This window comes from Juglans regia, chromosome 6, assembly GCF_001411555.2.
Source record: "Juglans regia cultivar Chandler chromosome 6, Walnut 2.0, whole genome shotgun sequence".
Lineage (NCBI taxonomy): Eukaryota > Viridiplantae > Streptophyta > Magnoliopsida > Fagales > Juglandaceae > Juglans > Juglans regia.
In genome coordinates, this window is record NC_049906.1 from 8,661,719 (window position 1) to 8,679,773 (window position 18,055).

The following is an 18,055-nucleotide window of genomic DNA, read 5'->3' on the forward strand; positions in this document are numbered from 1 at the left end:
GAATTTAAGCTCTCAGCATGAAAACTTCTATGAAAATCTTACGTTTATTATGTTTACGTTGTTATAGATTTCTTGCTAAGTTTTCGACTCATTTTAATTTATTTCATGTTTCAACCACCCAAGTGAGGATGATGAACACGAGCAGATGAGCCAGACTTAGATGGAGCAGTTAAATTTTAATTCCAGGCCTTAATTATTTATTTAGTTTGATTTATTAAATTATGAAATCTCTTGCTAGATTATATTTTATGAAAAACACGTGATACTCCTAACCTACAGTAAGTGGGTGTTATAGTATATTTCAATATTCACTTGAATTCAAAGTCTACCAATGTATGGAATGTGACTATGAAGAAAATTCTGACAATAGACTATACAACTTTCTTCAAAGGTGATCAGTACTCAATATTTAACAAGTTTGGTTATGTCTACTTTTTCTATTTTTTTCCATCCAAACATCCATGTTCCTGTTCATAACAAAAAAACATTTGTGGGTTCTAGTTCTTCCATACACAAGTTAATGTGGGATCTGATCATAATAGAAAAATGTTGGAAAAGAGAGAAAAATAGGTATTGAAAATGAAAATTACAAAATATCTATCTAATTGCATATGCATAAACATTGATATGAGATTGTAGATCATATCATGAGAATAAATGTTGTTGAGATCGAAGAAAAAGTTAAGAAGAATATGTAAATTAGTTCTTGTATTGGAACAAATAAATTTACCATGCCTAGTTCGATTATATCCTATATATATAAATCTGCCAAACCAAAATATGTGAAAAAAAAAGGATAAAAAAAAGGTTCTATTGTTTTACATGGCTAGTGGCCGACAATGGTGGAGGAGAAGATCACACGCTGGCAGAATAAGCTCGAATCAAAGAGAGCCTGAAAGAAATATGAAACAAGAGTTCGTGAAGTGATATAATGTCAAACCAATGCACGAGAAAGCCAGTGGTGGAGGAGGCCGATGGTGATGGAGGTGGCCGATGGTGGTGGAGGACAGAGATTGAAGAGGGAAAGAGAAACGCTAGAAATAGTTGTGTCGAAGAGAATCACTGGAGAGAGTTGAACTGAAGAGAATCATTGAAGAAGGAAGGATGGACTTCAGGGGAATTTTTGTCATTTAACCAGAATTGTAGTGGAAATTACAAAATAGTCCAGTTCGTGCACATGTAGTCCTTGAATGGGGATTGTACGTAGATAGACTCTTATTTGGTACATTCCACCTCCACCTCCTCCTCTTGTATTTTAATTTTCTTTAATGAATGTTTGCTTATAAAAAAAAAAACCAAATAAAAGCTAATGGGAATTCAACACCATACTCTAGAAAAAAGTTGAGTTTGCTCCGGCAATTCAGGAAGCAGTTACTTAAGGAAACCATCTCTCTTGGGGCTCTAAGGTGAGAGGAACCATTTTGTCAAGAGTTCTTTCTCTCTGACACTGTCGTGAGGGATATTGTACGCTTTTGGGCAAGCTTTTTCTGAACTACAATTGGATAAATAGTAAGCATTCTGATAATGCCTGATGATTTATCCTATTGTCTGCTTGGTAAATTATTCACTGATAGAGTTATTCATAAGAATATTATTCTGACTACCATGTGTAATGTATGGCGACTCTCAGGAGATGTGTCTTTTACTATTTTTGGCTCCAATCTCTTTCTTATTGAATTTTCTAATGCCAATGATCGTGATAAGGTTATACTGGGTTGTCCATGGCTGTTTGACAAAATTTTATTTAGTATTTAGGCTTTTGATGGTCTTGTTTCTCCAAAAGATGTTGAGTTTAATCTGGTTCTTTTTTAGATCCAACTTCACAATTTACCTCTGGGTTGCATGAATCAAACTGTTGGGGACCAAATTGGTTCAATGGTTGGGATTGTACAATAGGTTGATGTCGATGAAAGTGGTACTAGATGGGGGAAGATTCTGCGAATTAAAGTCCTTTTAAATGTAACACAACCTTTATCTCGGGGTCGAATTGTGATCATACAAGGAATTTCTATCTGGATTACCTTTCAATATGAACTATTACCACAAATCTGTTTTCGGTGTGGAGTTATTTATCATGCAAGAAAAGGCTATAATGGTGCCAATTTGAATACTTTACATGGTATAGTAGTTCCAAGAATTAGTATGGGGCATGGATGAGGCCCTCTAATCAAGGTCCCTCTGTGGTGGCTAGAAGTACGACTATTTTAAAGGCTTCTAAAGAGAACCAATATGCAGAGTCTAGTGATAAGGTGGCTAATAAGGTGGTAGTGAACTCCTATATAGAGAATATTGATTTTTCCCAAACTATCACTGGTAGGTTGAGTGGATGTTTTGGTGGACTATTGGTATCTAGTGATAAGGATCTGTCTTTGGCTGGGAAATTTTTGGTTGAACCAACACAGAAGCATTCTCTGGTTACTTATCTATCTCCTCTTACTGATGAGTTTGATATGGAAGCACATAATTTTGATCTTGCACCTTGTGACAGTTTCCTATTGCAGGACACTAATAAAAAATGGAAGCGTCAGGCAAGGATCTCCCCACATCAAGGTTCTAAAGTAAACTCACAATCTGTGTTGCCTACTAAGAGAAAGGACAAGTCCTCTATTAATCTATCTTCAAATAGTGTTGCTGTTCCCAAAGGATTTGTTGAAAAATCGTGTGTTAAGAAGTCAGGTACTTCTAACCACTCTCTTGTTTTGGCAAAGGCTGGATCCCAACCCCGCCATCAGAAATGAATCTTCTAAGTTGGAACTATCAAGTGCTTGGCAACTCTCGAATAGTTCATAGCCTTTGCCATTTGGCAAAGATTTATAAGCCAAAATTCATGTTTTTGATAGAAACTAAAATGTTTGGTAGTCATATTCAACCATTGAAATGGAAGTTGGGATATAATAATTTGCTGACAGTTGATAGTGTGGGAAATGGTGGTGGTTTAGCATTATTTTGGGACGATATTGTTGATGTTAGTCTAATTACTTATTCTCTGAGACACATTCATGTTCGAGTTGCACATCACAACAATAGCCCCAGTTGGTTTTTTATAGGTTTTTATGGTCATCCTGTTGCTAATAATAGAATGGAGAGTTGGGACTTACTAAGACTTTTAAGTCAAGCATCTCTGCCCCTTGGATTGTCATGGGTGATTTCAATGAGATCCAATCTTTCTCTGAGAAGCAAGGTGGTGCTAGAAGACCTACGAAACAGATTGTGGATTTTCAGCAATCCTTAATGGATAGTGGTTTGTGTGATATGGGTTATCAGGGATATAAATTTACATGGTGCAATAATAGAATAGATGATAATTTTACCTTGGAAATGTTGGATAGAAGCCTTGCTAATAAGGAGTGGATTATCTTTTTTGGAAGATCTCCTGCACAGACTACTAAAATCTTGTTCAGATCATGCTCCTATTTTATGCACTTTCTCAGGTCAAGGTCAAGCTTCTCCTTTTAGAAGGAAAGTATGGAGATTTGAGGCTAGTTGGAATATGGATGTTGATTGCAAGGAAGTTATGATACATGTTTGGGATACTGGTATATCATCTTCTGATAAGATGATAGATCTTAAGAGGCTAATGCAAAACTGTCATGTAGCTTTGCAAGAGTGGAGTAAAAATAGAGTGGTTAATGAAAGGAAAGAATTGTAGCAAATAGAAGAAAGGATGGAGGCTCTTTAGAATGAATGTTCTAAGGAATCTTGGGCTGAATTGAAGGTATTGCACTTAGAGAGGAACTATTATTGGAGAAGGATGATATAAGATGGAAGCATAGGACCAAAGTTAATTGGCTCATATTTGGGGATAGAAACACAAAGTTTTATCATTCATTTGTTAACCAAAGAAGAAGGCTTAATTTTATTAAGGAAATAGAATTAGAATCTGGGAGGGTTTTGCAAGAGGATAACGACATCAAAGCTGCTTTTACTCAATATTTTTCTAATCTTTATACTTTATCAGATCTTGAGGGTGCTTCTATTTGTTTATCCACTTTGGAAAAGAAGGTGATAGCTGATATGAATTCTATGTTACTCAAGCCTTTCACAGAAAATGATATAAAATAGGCTCTTTTTTAGATGTCCCCTTACAAATCACCAGGTTTGGATAGTTATTCTGCTTCTTTTTTCAAGCTCATTAGGAAACTATTGGAGCTAAGGTGTGTAATATGGTGCTAGAATTTTTGAACCGTGGTACTTCTCTAACTTCTATTAATCAGACTTTTATTATCCTTATTCCTAAGCTTAAAAACCTAACTAAATTGATAGATTTTCACCCTATCAGCCTGTGTAATATAGTCTATAAAATGATATCCAAAGTCTTAGTCAATAGACTAAAACTTATACTTCCACATATTGTTTCTACTCATCAGAGTGCTTTCATTCCTGGTCATTTAATTACTGATAATGTGTTGGCAGCCTATGAAACAATCCATACTATGAATTCTGGTTTAAAAGGGAAAGAGGGGGTTATGGCCATAAAACTTGATATAAGTAAGGCTTATGATAGGGTTGAACAAGTTTTCTTAAGCTATTTATGGAAGATTTGGTCTTTGGGCAGAGATGGGTAAGTTTGATTATGGAATGTGTCACTTTTGTTAATTATTTAGTTTAGTGAATGATGAATCATAATGAAATTTCTAGCCTTCAAGGGGTCTCAGACAGGGGGACCCCTTATCTCCATACTTATTTATTCTTTATACTTAGGTGTTCAATGGTCTCATCTCACATGCTCATATGCATGGTTCTCTCATTGGTGTGCCAATCGGAAGAGGGATGGTTCAAGTTTCATATCTATTCTTTGCTGATAACTGTTTACTCTTTATAAAAGCTTCTTCATTAGAATGGAGTAGATTACAAGATCTTCTTTTGTGTTATGAGAGAATTTCTAGACAGCAACTGAACAAGGATAAGACTTCTTTTTATTTCAACAAAAATGCAACATGGGCAGTGAGGCAAAATATCAATTAGATATCTGGGCTAAGATCAACTGGATGTTTTGAGACGTTCCTTGGATTACCATCGATGGTTGGTAAAAACAAAACTATTGCTTTCAAAGGGATAGTTGATAGAATTTGGGGAAAGCTTAACAGCTGGAAATCAATGTTTTTGTCCAGGCTAGAAAAGAAATCTTACTCAAAGCAGTAATACAAGCTCTTCAACTTATTGTATGGGCTTATCTCGATTAGCAAAGACTCTTTGCTGTCAGATTAATCAAATGATGCAGAAATGTTTTTGGGGTCATCAGGATAATGATCATAAGATCTATTGGTTGAGTTGGAAAAGAATGTGCACTTCAAAAACACCTGAAGGTTTGGAGTTTCGGGATTTAGAGACTTTCAACATAGCTATGTTAGCAAAGCAATTATGGAGAATATTACAACAAACTTCATCCTTATCTATTGAGATTCTTAAAGCAAAGTATTTTCCTAATTCTTCCATTTTTGAAGTTGTGTTACCAAAAACTGCTTCCTATGCTTGGAAAAGTATTTTTTTCAGCAAGAAACTTATTGAATGCAGGTATGTGGTGGAAAGGTGGGAATGGTAATAGTATTTGAATCTGGAAGGATAAATGGTTGCCAAAACCTATTACTTATAAGGTTCAATCCCCAATTACTGTGCTTGGTGAATATGATTTGGTTTCAGCACTTGTTATTCCTGATACAACTGTTTGGAATAAAACTTTGGTGCAACCTATTTTTAGTAAAGATGAAGATGATATGATTCTTAATATGTGTATTAGTCCTATGTCAGGGGAGGATATAATTGTATGGAGGTGTACTAATGATGGGAGATTTTATGTTAAAAGTGCATATTATCTTCAACTTGATTGAGATAATTGTATGGAGGTGTACTAATTATGGGAGATTTTATGTTAAAAGTGCATATTATCTTCAACTTGATTTAAATTCTAACTTTTCATGCTCATCTTCTCAAGCTACTAGTTTTGATAAAAGTTGGTAGAAAGTTTGGACCTCTAATACGCCACCAGTGGTGAAATCTTTTATTTGTAAGGTTTGCCGTGACATACTTCCAACTAGAAGTAATCTTAAACTGAAGCATGTGCTACAGGAGGATTTATGTCCTATTTGTGAAACTGAAGTGGAAATTATGACACATGTTCTTTGGGACTGTCCTTCTGCTAAGGATGTGTGGGCTCTTTGTTGTGAAAAGCTTCAAAAGTGTAGTATTTCTTATCTTAATTTTATGCACCTAGCTCTCAAAATGGCAGAGTACTTGGACAATGTAAATTTTGAATTATTCTTGGTTATAGCTAGTCTCTTATGGATGAGGCGAAATAAACTGTTGTATGATGGCTTGTTCAAGCATCCCTCTCAACTGTTTCAGATGGCTAATGTCTCTTTGGAAGAGTTTTAGTTAACTATTCAATATTCACTTCTAAACACAATGCAAGCGCAAATTCTTGTCTAGGTTTGGCAATCTCCATTTTCAGGTTTTATAAAAGCAAATTGGGATATTGCTATGAATTATAAAAGTAAGTTAATGGGTATTGGAATTATTCAAGAGATGAAAATGGGAGTGTTATTGCTACAAAGCAGATCTGTAAGTTTGGAAATCCAACGCCTCAAGTTGCAGAGACTTTTGAAGCTTTCTTAACTGTTGCTTTTTGTATGGAGCTGGGATGTGACAAAGTTATTTTTGAAGAAGATGCCAAGAATGTTGTGAATTTTATTAAAGCTACTACTGGTTTATATTCCTCTTGTGGTCATCTTATACAAGATGTTCTTGCTTTTCTGTCTACCTTCTCGGGTTGAGACTTCTGTTATGTTCCAAGAGATTTTAACAATATGGCTCGTCTCTTAGCTAAATCTACTATTTATTTACCTAGTGAATCTGTATTTCTGGATAAGGTGCCAAATTGTATTAAGCGTCTTTTAATGTCCTATGCAAATTTATAAAAGCATAGTATGACTTTTTCTCTCAAAAAACACCATACATGTTAATGCTAAAAATCGCACAACAAGCTAGAACAAGAGAAATAGTTATTCCCAACCGATGGTGCTGACCTGAGCCTCTTTCGGTGTCGTTCGAAGCCCAATATGGCTGTACGGAGCAGTGGTATGGTGCTCGTACATACATCTATAGTAATGAATAAAAAATAAATGCTGGAAATATAAATAAAGATGGAGACATAGATTTATGTGGTTCAGCATAAGGCTTACGTCCATAGGTCATTTGGAGGCTTGGGCCTAGAGTATTTACCCCCCAACAGATGCCTGTAATTCTTAAGGCCAATTTGCTCAACAAGAAGGCCTTGAGAATCTTCAAGTAAAATCATGACAGAGATAGCCTGTTGGAACCTTGTAGAATAAACTTCTGGAACTGGTCTCTAGGATTTTTTTTGTTTATGCTAAGGAGTAAAACTTCTTGAGCACGGAGCTCAGCTTGGAAAGGTAGGTAGAAGATGTGCTCGATCGTGCCAGTTGCGAGTGCAGAGCTTAGTTTGGAGTTTGTTTGTATGGACTTGGCTTTGAGCGTGAGGGCTAGGTAGTCAAGGGACTCGACTTTGTACTCGATGGTAGACCAGTCAAGGGACTCTCACAGCCCATAGTTCGAGCGAGTCAAAGGACTCAGCTCTGCTGAACCTTTGGGCAGGGTCAAAGCAGTCAAGAGATTGTCATCACTGTTGTTCGTCGCAAGTCAAAAGGCTTGTCTTTGAGTTTTTTTGTTTGAATGCTTGCTTGATAGGTTGCATGAGACTATTTATCATTAGCAAAGAGTGTATATTCTTTAAATCAATTTTTTTTTCGATGGCTTTAGTGGATTTTTTCCCCTTGATGTGAATTATGGTTGGTGTTTCCATTTTGGTAATTGAAGCTAGATTTTTTTGTAGTAACCCACACTTAGTGGTCAGGGAGCCCGTCAACCCCCTGGGCCCATCTCAGGAAGTTGCCGAGCCAGTTGAATCATTCCCAAAGATAACCCGCATGAGGCAGTTGTGGAGCTCGAGAATTCATTCCCCGAGGTAACTTGCTAACGGCTGTTGTGGCATGAGTGTAACACTCGACGTTTGCTAGAGAAGATGTTGTGCTCGTGTTGTTGTCCAGGTGCGAGTCCAGCGACTTGGCTTTTATGTGCGCGAGGTTCGAACAATCAATGAATTGTAACAGCCTATTGGTTCGCAACAAGTCCAGTGTGCGCAAAGGTCGAGCAATCAAGGGACTGTCACCGCCTGTTGGGTCCCGTCGAGTCTAGTGGCTAGATTTTTATGTGCGCGAAGGTCAGGCAGTCAATGGACTATCACCAGCTGTTGGTTTGCACGAGCCCAGCCCAGTGACTCGACTTTTGGTTAGGGAGATGCTTGACTAGGCTAAAAAGCCAAATCGGTTAGCGTAGATAATCTAAATCACAAGCGTAAGATTTGCAAACCTGAATTATTTTACTAAAGCATGGTGAAAGTTTGAGGTGGGCCGTCGAGACTCTAGGTTGATTACAACTGGTTGAGCAACTGTTGTAGGGCCGAGGAACTCGTGGCCATGGATCATCGCTGTGGGTGAATAAAAATATGGAATGTTGCATGGGACATGCAATGTGTGGCCAATCACATGCAATACTCTATCGTCTTTGTGGTGGAGGATCTCCATGCCTAGCAACTCTGTTGGTTGAGCCACTTTCTTGCGGGGATGAGGAACTTGGTTGGTCAAGCAAGCTAAGGCTAGAAGTTGTGTCTGAGTGCACTGTGCACCAGGTTAACTCTTAGTGGTTGAGGAAAGGTGGTGGCTGGGTAACTTATGGTTGAGGAGTTGAGGTCATGTAACTCATGGTCAAGGAACCCATGGTCGAGTAGCTTTGACAATGGCAGTCGAGGAACTGAGGCCAAGCAACTTTGGTGAGAAGGAGTTGATGGTGGCCGAGGGACCTATGTTGGCCAAGGAACTAAAGTAGGCAAGTAACACCATGTGGCCGAGCACCCTCTTATGTGTGGCCGGGTAACTCCCTATGGCTGAGCAAAGTGCTACCTGCCATGGGTGGGTGAGGGAGGTCCTTGGCCAAGGAAAGTATGCTCGCCATGGGTGGTCGACGAAGGTCCATGGCCAGGCAACTCGCTCCATGGTTGACATTTGTCGTGGTGGGGAAGGTCCCACCAACACTTTCCATTGTTGGGGACCACCACACAGGTGACAAGAGTTGCCAACGAGTCCAGTGGTGGCGCTGGGCAGCCTTAGCAACCCGTGGGCAGCGTGTGGATGGCTGGGACAAGGTCATGCTATGTGACATAGGCAGAAGGCCTAAATGCCCACCACTTTGCATATCTCGACCGGGTTCATACGTTATGTGCACCGAATGAGATTGACGGGTGCTCCGACCACCATGGCGGTTTGTGGAGGGGTGTTGTGGCGAAGACAGGCACCATTGTATGCATTGTGCACGACGTGCATGGCTTTTATGGTTGGGGACCACCTTTCCCGCAATAGAACACATCGATAGTGGTGTCGCCAAGTCACAGATGCCTAGTTCTTGGACCTTCGATAGCTCCCGTGACTTCCAGCGACGAGATGCTAGTGGGAGAGATTTCGTCGACTCCTTCTGGTGGTCTGGCTAGACAACCGGCCTCGACCAATGCCAGGCAAATGGGGTGGCGGGCTTTCATGCCCGCCACAAGGGTCATCGCGTGCACGGTGGTGTGCACCCGTTATGCACCGTGCATGGCACTGTGCATGCCATGCACGGTTGGGGGGACTCCTGGGTGTACGTAACCATGCACCCATCATGCACTGTGCGTGACACTGCGCATGCCATGCACAGTTTTTGTGCATTACGTATTTAAGTGCACGGTTTAAATGTATAGTGTATAGTGCATTTAAGTTAATAGTATACAACCATGTCCCTGGTTCTTGCCCTTGTTTTTGCATGTTGCACGTGGCTAAGGAACTTGTCTTCCTGGGCGTTACATGTTGGGTGTGTATTTTATGCACAATGCAGCAAAGTGCATAACATTCTTAACCCTATTGGTGAGGAATTCTCTTGCCCATTTTATTGTAACAATGTTACTAATGAAATAAAATAAAGGTGAAAAGTTGAAAATATTTATTCAAGGAAAATTCTTTTGCTCATTTGAAGATGATTTTGCAAGCTAGAAAATCATTCTTCTCCCACTTCCAGTGTAGAAAATAAATCGAATCCACAACCGGTGTCAAAAGTTAATGTTGAAAATCGCACAACAGGCCGGAATGGAAGACAGAGTCATTTCCAGCCTACGGTGCGGACTCGAGCCTCGTTCGATGTCGTCTGAAGCCCACAATGGCGATGGTACGGTGCTCGTACGTACATTCATAGCAGTGAATAGAAAATAAATATAAAAAATGTAAATAAAATTAAAGACACAAATTTACGTAGTTTGACACATGACTTACGTCCACAGGTCATTTTAAAGGTAAATCTATTATAATATGAATATTTTACAATCTTTGATGATTTTTTATTTCTCTTTCTATAATGGTGATCGATAACCTATTTTTTAGAGAAGATAATATATTAAAGCTCTTGTTTTGAGGGTAAATATAACATTTTTCTCCTCCTCCTCCCCTATTCACATCTCTTAAATCTCTTTTATTCTTGCCTTCGGGAGCGATGAAGAAGAGGGCTGTTTACGTCTCCTTTCACCTGTCTAGCTTACTTTTTCCCTTGTTTATCATTGTTCTCCCTTTTTCTCTTCTATGAGACCTTGCATTTCCTTATTGTCTTCTCCCCCATCCGTATATGTTCTTCTCACTTTTTCTCCTCTTTCTTGACCTTATCCATTTTCCTTTAACTTGGGCAGGATTAGTGTATTTACCCCAACAGGACCTATGCCTCAAAAAGTAAAGAAATGTAGCATGACATTTTGTAAAAAGGTAAAAGAAAAAAATCCCAAGTAAGCAGCTCAGCAAGTCCTGGTTGGTCCACAACTTTCAAAAAGGTTAAAACCACCGAACGACAAAGCAAGACATTTTCAATGACTTGACTTCCATGCAAAAAAATATCTGGTTGTTCTGAAAAAAACAATAAAATATCTAAAGCTAAAGTTTAAAATTTAAAAACAAAAAAAATATCTGTCCACCGGCGGTCTCAGAGCCCAGAGGTAATCAATAGTGACGTGGTAACATCATTCGCTTGACACGTGTAAAAGTGATAGACAACTGTAACGTTCTTTTGTCTATTCTCCGGTGGCCATAACCCCCTAATACACCACCGTCACCGAATTTATTTCTCCTCCTTCTACCTTCTCCTCGTCCTTCTTGTTCTCAATTATTTTGAAGTTCTTATCGCAAATATGGGGGATTTAAGAGCAGGAGAAACTCGGACGAGCCAACCCACTTCTTCTACAATATCTAACGACGGGTCGTGCGAGACCAAGGAGCCTTCCAGCTTGGTACTTTACGCTAGTTTTTTCTAAACTAATTTGTTAGAATTTCGCAGATACTTTTTTATTTACTTCTCTTCTTCAGGCGTGTGTGTATTGGGTTTTCCAATGATTTTATTTTTGGGGTTTTTAGGAAGATGAAAATGAAAATGAAAACTCAATAATGTTCGGATTGATCGAGTAAATCACTCTTCAACCATAGTTTATACCCCTGTTTCTGGACGAAAACTGATCTCTTTTGGAGAAGAATGTATTACAATATACACATGCATCTATAGGTAGTTTGGCCGTTTGGGTTTGACTATTCTATCTAGACTTACATTTTTTTTCCTGGCCGTTAATTTGAACAAGCAGAACCGGATCATGTGTGTTGATTTTTGTTTATTGTTTCCTTTGTCATAATTTAATAATATATAATGTGTTTGGTACAAAATTTATTGAAATTATTTATTTTTCAAGGATTTCTGAAAAGTAATGTTATCTTTATAAAATCAGGGCAATCTGGTGACGGAATCTATGTCTACAGAATGGACAGATGAGAAACACAGCTTGTACCTCAAGTCCATGGAAGCATCATTTGTAAACCAGTTATATGATTCCACGGATTCTCTTGGTTTTTGCCGCTTGTCAGATTCAACATACTCCAGGAAAAAGTATCTTAACACTCGCACCTCTTCTGGCCAGGTTCCGACTTTTCTCTTCTTTAATTTGGATTCTTCTACATTGTGTTTTTATATGTAGTATGTTAATTAGAGTTTTGTTTTTTGAACTGCTTCTTTCAATCTTTCTGTTCCCAGTTTAAGGTTCTTCTAGGTGGCCACTGGAAGGAGATTAATTTTGACAGAGCTGTTGAGCTTCAGCTCAAGAAAGCAGACGGGTCTAAAGGTCTTCTGGCAAGTCCTTGGATACGGCACTTTAGATCTGGATGCACACCACGTGTTGTAGCATCTGCAGATCTCCAGAACAATGTTGCATCCATAAGTGAAGCTTTGGATTTAGTTGGGAACCACACAGTGTTCTGCGGATCAGATAATTGTAATTTGAAGCACAATCGTGCGTGTCACTTTCATCTAGACCATCATGATTTGGTTAGCAGCGACACAGGTGCTTTCAGCTATATGTCGATATCCTTATATTGTGTTGGCATCAATGGTATTTGGATTCACATGTATTGCTCATGCTTTTCTTTGTTAAATATATCATTTAATCTGCTCTAGCCGTTATAAGAAAGGAAGAAAAGAATAAAGGAAATTATTCAAAGAAGAACGGTATTCTGATTGATGAATTTTGGATCACGGTGTCCTGTTTATGGTAGAATTTGTAAGAGGAGGTTTGAGGTGCACTCTCCGAAGAATTTTAGCACTCAATAGTAGTAGGAACAGATTCAAGTTGCGTTTGGATAGTGAGGTGATCTCAAATATTTTGTGAATAGTAGTGAAAAAGTAATGATAGAATATTAAATAGTAGTGAATGGTAATTAATAGTAGTGAAAAGTATGTGAAAAGTAATAATAAAATAATAAATAGTAGTGATAGCAAGAATCTTCTGAAATCCATTCTGGATGAGAACACAGTAGGTGCAAGGGGATGATTAGGAATTGTTGTGGCAAGGGGACGTGGATGGGGCTACGGAGGGGAAGAGGTAGCTAGCATCATTTCAATTGTATTGTCAAGAGATGGCCTGGACAGAAGATGCTATAGAATGAAAAGGAATTAATATTCGGAAACTAAAATGCTTCGAAAACTGCTCAACATCAATAGGATTTGTCCATTAAGGGTCAGTCTCTACTAGCTGATTACAAGTATAACTTGTGATTGAAAATCAGAGATGGGCTGGCTTCGTTATTGATGCATAAGATAAAAACTCAATGAGAGCTGAAATTGCAGAGCAACATTGTTAGTGCAGTCTCGAATATTATGAACAACATTTAAATGGAAGGAAAAAGGGTGCAGCCTTGAGTATTTTGAGTAACATTTCAGTGAGAGCTGAAACTCAGCATCATTGAGTTGAGAAACTCCAAGTAGCTTTGTAGTCTTGAATATTCTGAACATTTAAATGGGGAAGGAAAAAGGGTGATGGCGAGTTAGGACATGATCTTGAAATGTGTGCTTTCAAAATCTTCCAGACAGTCAAACAAAATCCATAACGGGCTCGTGATTACATTGGCTTAAGGGAAAGATTCCTATTTTGAGCCCAAAGATTGTGGTGAAGAACACAAGGAATTTTGGTGGAGACCGGATTTTGTGTTCAGGAAATTATTCAAAGAAGAATATTCTGATTGAACATTTTGTGTACACTGTTGGGACTTTTCTAATTCTTGGTATGATTAATATCACATTGGCTAAACAGTACAACATGATGTTATAATGTTTATAACTGAATAGAGCTTCAAATGTCAGTATGTTGTGTGTGTGTTTTTAGAGCCACAAAATGATAAAATTGGGATCCGAATAGGATAGAACTGTAGAAAAGGATACATGCGATGAACCTCAATTTGTTTGAAATCCATTTTGTGAACCCTAATTAAATGGAGTTAAGAACTACTTCAGATAAATTGAATTGGATGTTGCTAATTGATGGTTTATGTACCCCTTTATGTTCAACGAATGCCTCAAACTCGGCTGCTAACGACTATTAGAGAAACATAAAAAGACATTTTTCATGAAAACATGGTTCTACATGCCAAAATGACCCAGAATGTTTTGGTTTTTGCAGAGGTGTCTGATCAGAACTTTGCTAATGAAGAAGCTGAAGGAGAAAAGGAAAGCCTTATGTGCAATGCAAAAAGGATGAAATCTTGTTCAAGTGATGCTATCAATGATCAGGTAATTTGCAAATTGAATTACTTTGTTGGCATTCTTGCTTCATGCTTAAGATGAAAATATAATGTTGTTCATCTCTTACATAATCTTCAAGGTTGTTCCACATAATAACTCTCCCACAACAGAAGATGTTACCGAGAATTGTGTCTCTTCGGCTAGGTGAGATCCGTGACTAGCGACATGGAAACGACCGACTTCTAAGGAGGTTACTGATTGAACCATGCATATCAATAACAAGGAGATCTAACAGAAGTATTAAATGCTGTGCGAGATGAAGGGGAAAAGTGGCTTCGCGGTTCTTAAGCTGTTCCGGTGGTTCTTGCCTAGCATCAGTGCTACCACATAGGAAGTATAAAGATTGTGGGAGCATGTGCTGTCCTGGCCATCGATCTATGTTTGTACATACATACATTGATATATATCACTGCCACTATTCTGGTACCATACTAGGACTTTTGGCTGTGTTGGAAATTGGAGCCGTGTTGAATGACATCTAGGCGTTACTGATTGATAATCTGCAAGAATTTCTTCCAGATGTACTGAATACTGAATAAGATTATCTGCATCTAGTTCTGGATGATATGGCAAAAATGCATCTAGATTCTGGTTGCATTTAGGTAGTGAGGTGATCTCAGATATTCTGTAAATAGTAGTGAAAAAGTAATGATAGAATATTGAATAGTGGTGAATAGTAATTAATAATAGTAAAAAGTAGGTGAAAAGTAATAATAAATAATAGTGATAGCAACAATCTTCTGAAATCCATTCTGGATGAGAACACAGTAGGTGCAAGGGGATGATTAGGAATTGTTGTGGCAAGGGGATGTGGATAGGGCTACGAAGGGGAAGAGGTAGCTAGCATCATTTCAAGTGTATTGTCAAGAGATGGCCCCGACAGAAGATGCTATAGAGATGCTATAGAATGAAAAGGAATTAATATTCTGAAACTAAAATGCTTCGAAAACTGCTCAGCATCAGTAGGATTTGTCCATTAAGGGTCTGTCTCTACTAGATGATTACAAGTATAACCTGTGATTGAAAATCGGATTTGGGCTGGCTTCGTTATTGATGCATAAGATAAAAACTCAGTAAGAGCTGAAATTGCAGAGCAACATTGTTAGTGCAGTCTCGAATATTATGAACAACATTTAAATGGAAGGAAAAAGGGTGCAGCCTTGAGTATTTTGAGTAAAATTTCAGTGAGAGCTGAAACTCAGCATCATTGAGTTGAAAAACTCCAAGTAGCTTTGTAGTCTTGAATATTCTGAACATTTAAATGGAAGGAAAAAGGGTGATGGCGAGTTAGGACATGATCTTGAAATGCGTGCTTTCAAAATCTTCCAGACGGTCAAACAAAATCCATAACGGGCTCGTGATTACATTGGCTTAAGGGAAAGATGCCTATTTTGAGCCCAAAGATTGTGGTGAAGAACACAAGGAATTTTGGTGGAGACCGGATTTTGTGTTCAGGAAATTATGCAAAGAAGAATATTCTGATTGAACATTTTGTGTACACTGTTTGGACTTTTCTAATTCTTGGTATGATTAATATCACATTGGCTAAACAGTACAACATGATGTTATAATGTTTATAACTGAATAGAGCTTCAAATGTCAGTATGTTGTGTGTGTTTTTAGAGTCACAAAATGATAAAAATGGGATCCGAATAGGATAGAACTGTAGAAAAGGATACATGCGATGAACCTCAATTTGTTTGAAATCCATTTTGTGAACCCTAATTAAATGGAGTTAAGAACTGCTTCAGATAAATTGAATTGGATGTTGCAAATTGATGGTTTATGTACCCCTTTATGTTCAACGAATGCCTCAAACTCGGCTGCTAACGACTATTAGAGAAACATAAAAAGACATTTTTCATGAAAACATTGTTCTACATGCCAAAATGACCCAGAATGTTTTGGTTTTTGCAGAGGTGTCTGATCAGAACTTTGCTAATGAAGAAGTTGAAGGAGAAAAGGAAAGCCTTATGTGCAATGCAAAAAGGATGAAATCTTGTTCAAGTGATGCTTCTATCAATGATCAGGTAATTTGCAAATTGAATTACTTTGTTGGCATTCTTGCTTCATGCTCAAGATGAAAATATAATGTGGGAATAGAAATCTCAATGTTGTTCATCTCTTACATAATCTTCAAGGTTGTTCCACATAATAACTCTCCCACAACAGAAGATGTTACCAAGAATTGTCTCTTCGGCTAGGTGAAATCCGTGACTAGCCGACATGGAAACGACCGACTTCTAAGAAGGAGGTTACTGATCGAACCGTGCATATCAATAACAAGGAGATCTAACAGAAGTATTAAATGCTGTGCGAGATGAAGGGGAAAAGTGGCTTTGCGGTTCTTAAGCTGTTCTGGTGGTTCTTGCCTAGCATCAGTGCAACCACATAGGAAGTATAAAGATTGTGGGAGCATGTGCTATCCTGGCCATCGATCTATGTGTGTACATACATACATTGATATATATCACTGCCACTATTCTGGTACTATACTAGGACTTTTGGCTGTGTTGGAAATTGGAGCCGTGTTGAATGACATCTAGGCGTTACTGATTGATTATCTGCAAGAATTTCTTCCAGATGTACTGAATACTGAATAAGATTATCTGCATCTAGTTCTGGATGATATGGCAAAAATGCTTTCTTTTTTTTTTTTTCGATTGGCCCGAGTGTATCTTGGGATAATTCAAGGATAAATTCCTCTAATCCAATATCTCCTAAAAATCGTTTGCACTCAATGATTAATTAAAATGCCTTTTTACGTGTGTTTGATTTATTAGCGTTAGAGATATTTTGGGAGTTCTATTATATACAGTCACTTTTGCATATTCATTGTGCACTTCACTGATGTGATTGGTCAAAATAGTTATTTTATATTAAAAGAAAATGATGTAGTCAATCATATTAATGGAGTACATAAAGAGTACGTAAAAATGCCTATAGATATCATTTGAGATAAGCCTGTCCAATTGTGTCGTGAATATGAGCGGCCTTTGACGCTTTCGGGCAGGCCATGAGCTATTCTTGGCCTAGAAAGGTCCAGGATAAATGAAAAATATCTTTTTGTTTTTTTATTGATGTGGAAGTCTTTTGCAGAAATAAATGCATAAAAAATTACCGGTATTTTAATTTTTTTTTTTTTTCAAAACTATAATGAGTCCTGCATACTTATGTGGCTGATTTACATGTATTCTTGTAAATCCCACAAGACGTTTTTTTAAACATACTGGCTGATTTATAAAAACGTTAGCAAGGCCAAAATCTTAAAGAAGGGTAATGCTGCATGCAGCAGCTCATCATCATGAGTTAGACATGAGGTAATATGTGAGTGGAGATCAAGGCAATGCTGCGGCTTATCATCAGTTAGCATGGCCTGATAAAGCCTCATGTACTAGTTGATTCTCTTCTCACCTCAATGATATCTTCACTTTTAAAAACTCAATGATCAAAATACCCATACCTTATACTAATCAGTTTTAAGTAAAATGAAGGGAATTCCGTTTCATATTAACTAAAAAGTATGGGATTAATGCTAGATAGGGAGGGAGAGTGAGTCACCGATTATATCATTATGTTGAGATTACTTCAATGTTCTGATCTCAATCCAAACCAGTCTTGGGTGGTTTTCTGTTTTGTCTGCTGAATTGGTGAGCCCATTGATATTAAGGTGATTGCAACTCAATTAATTAAAGCCTTAGATATGATCAGCTCGATCCCTCCTTGCTGCTTTCATCTCTTCTCAAATGAAACATCATTTTAGTTACTTTCTGCATATAGTTATTGAACTATCACTATAACAAATTTGAGATTTTGGGACGAAATTATTTAGGGACGAAATTTTTTTCGTCCCTAAAAG

At 37.9% G+C, this 18,055-nt stretch overlaps 1 protein-coding gene across 2 annotated transcripts; it reads left to right on the plus strand.

Moving 5' to 3' along the window:
* The first annotated feature begins 11,170 nt into the window (after positions 1-11,170).
* On the plus strand, positions 11,171-16,818 carry LOC109022278 (cold-regulated protein 27-like). 2 transcript variants are annotated; one of them, XM_019005143.2, is made up of 6 exons: positions 11,188-11,368; positions 11,855-12,043; positions 12,157-12,463; positions 14,075-14,184; positions 16,114-16,226; positions 16,338-16,818. In XM_019005143.2, exons 1-5 carry the CDS (start codon positions 11,270-11,272, stop codon positions 16,189-16,191), a joined length of 783 nt encoding a protein of 260 aa, XP_018860688.1. In that variant the 5' UTR covers positions 11,188-11,269; the 3' UTR covers positions 16,192-16,226; positions 16,338-16,818. The 2 variants fall into 2 exon arrangements, with proteins under 2 accessions (XP_018860689.1, XP_018860688.1); XM_019005144.2 differs by lacking the exons at positions 16,114-16,226; positions 16,338-16,818 and adding an exon at positions 14,276-14,754 and having other exon boundaries at positions 11,171-11,368.
* Positions 16,819-18,055: the final 1,237 nt, after the last annotated feature.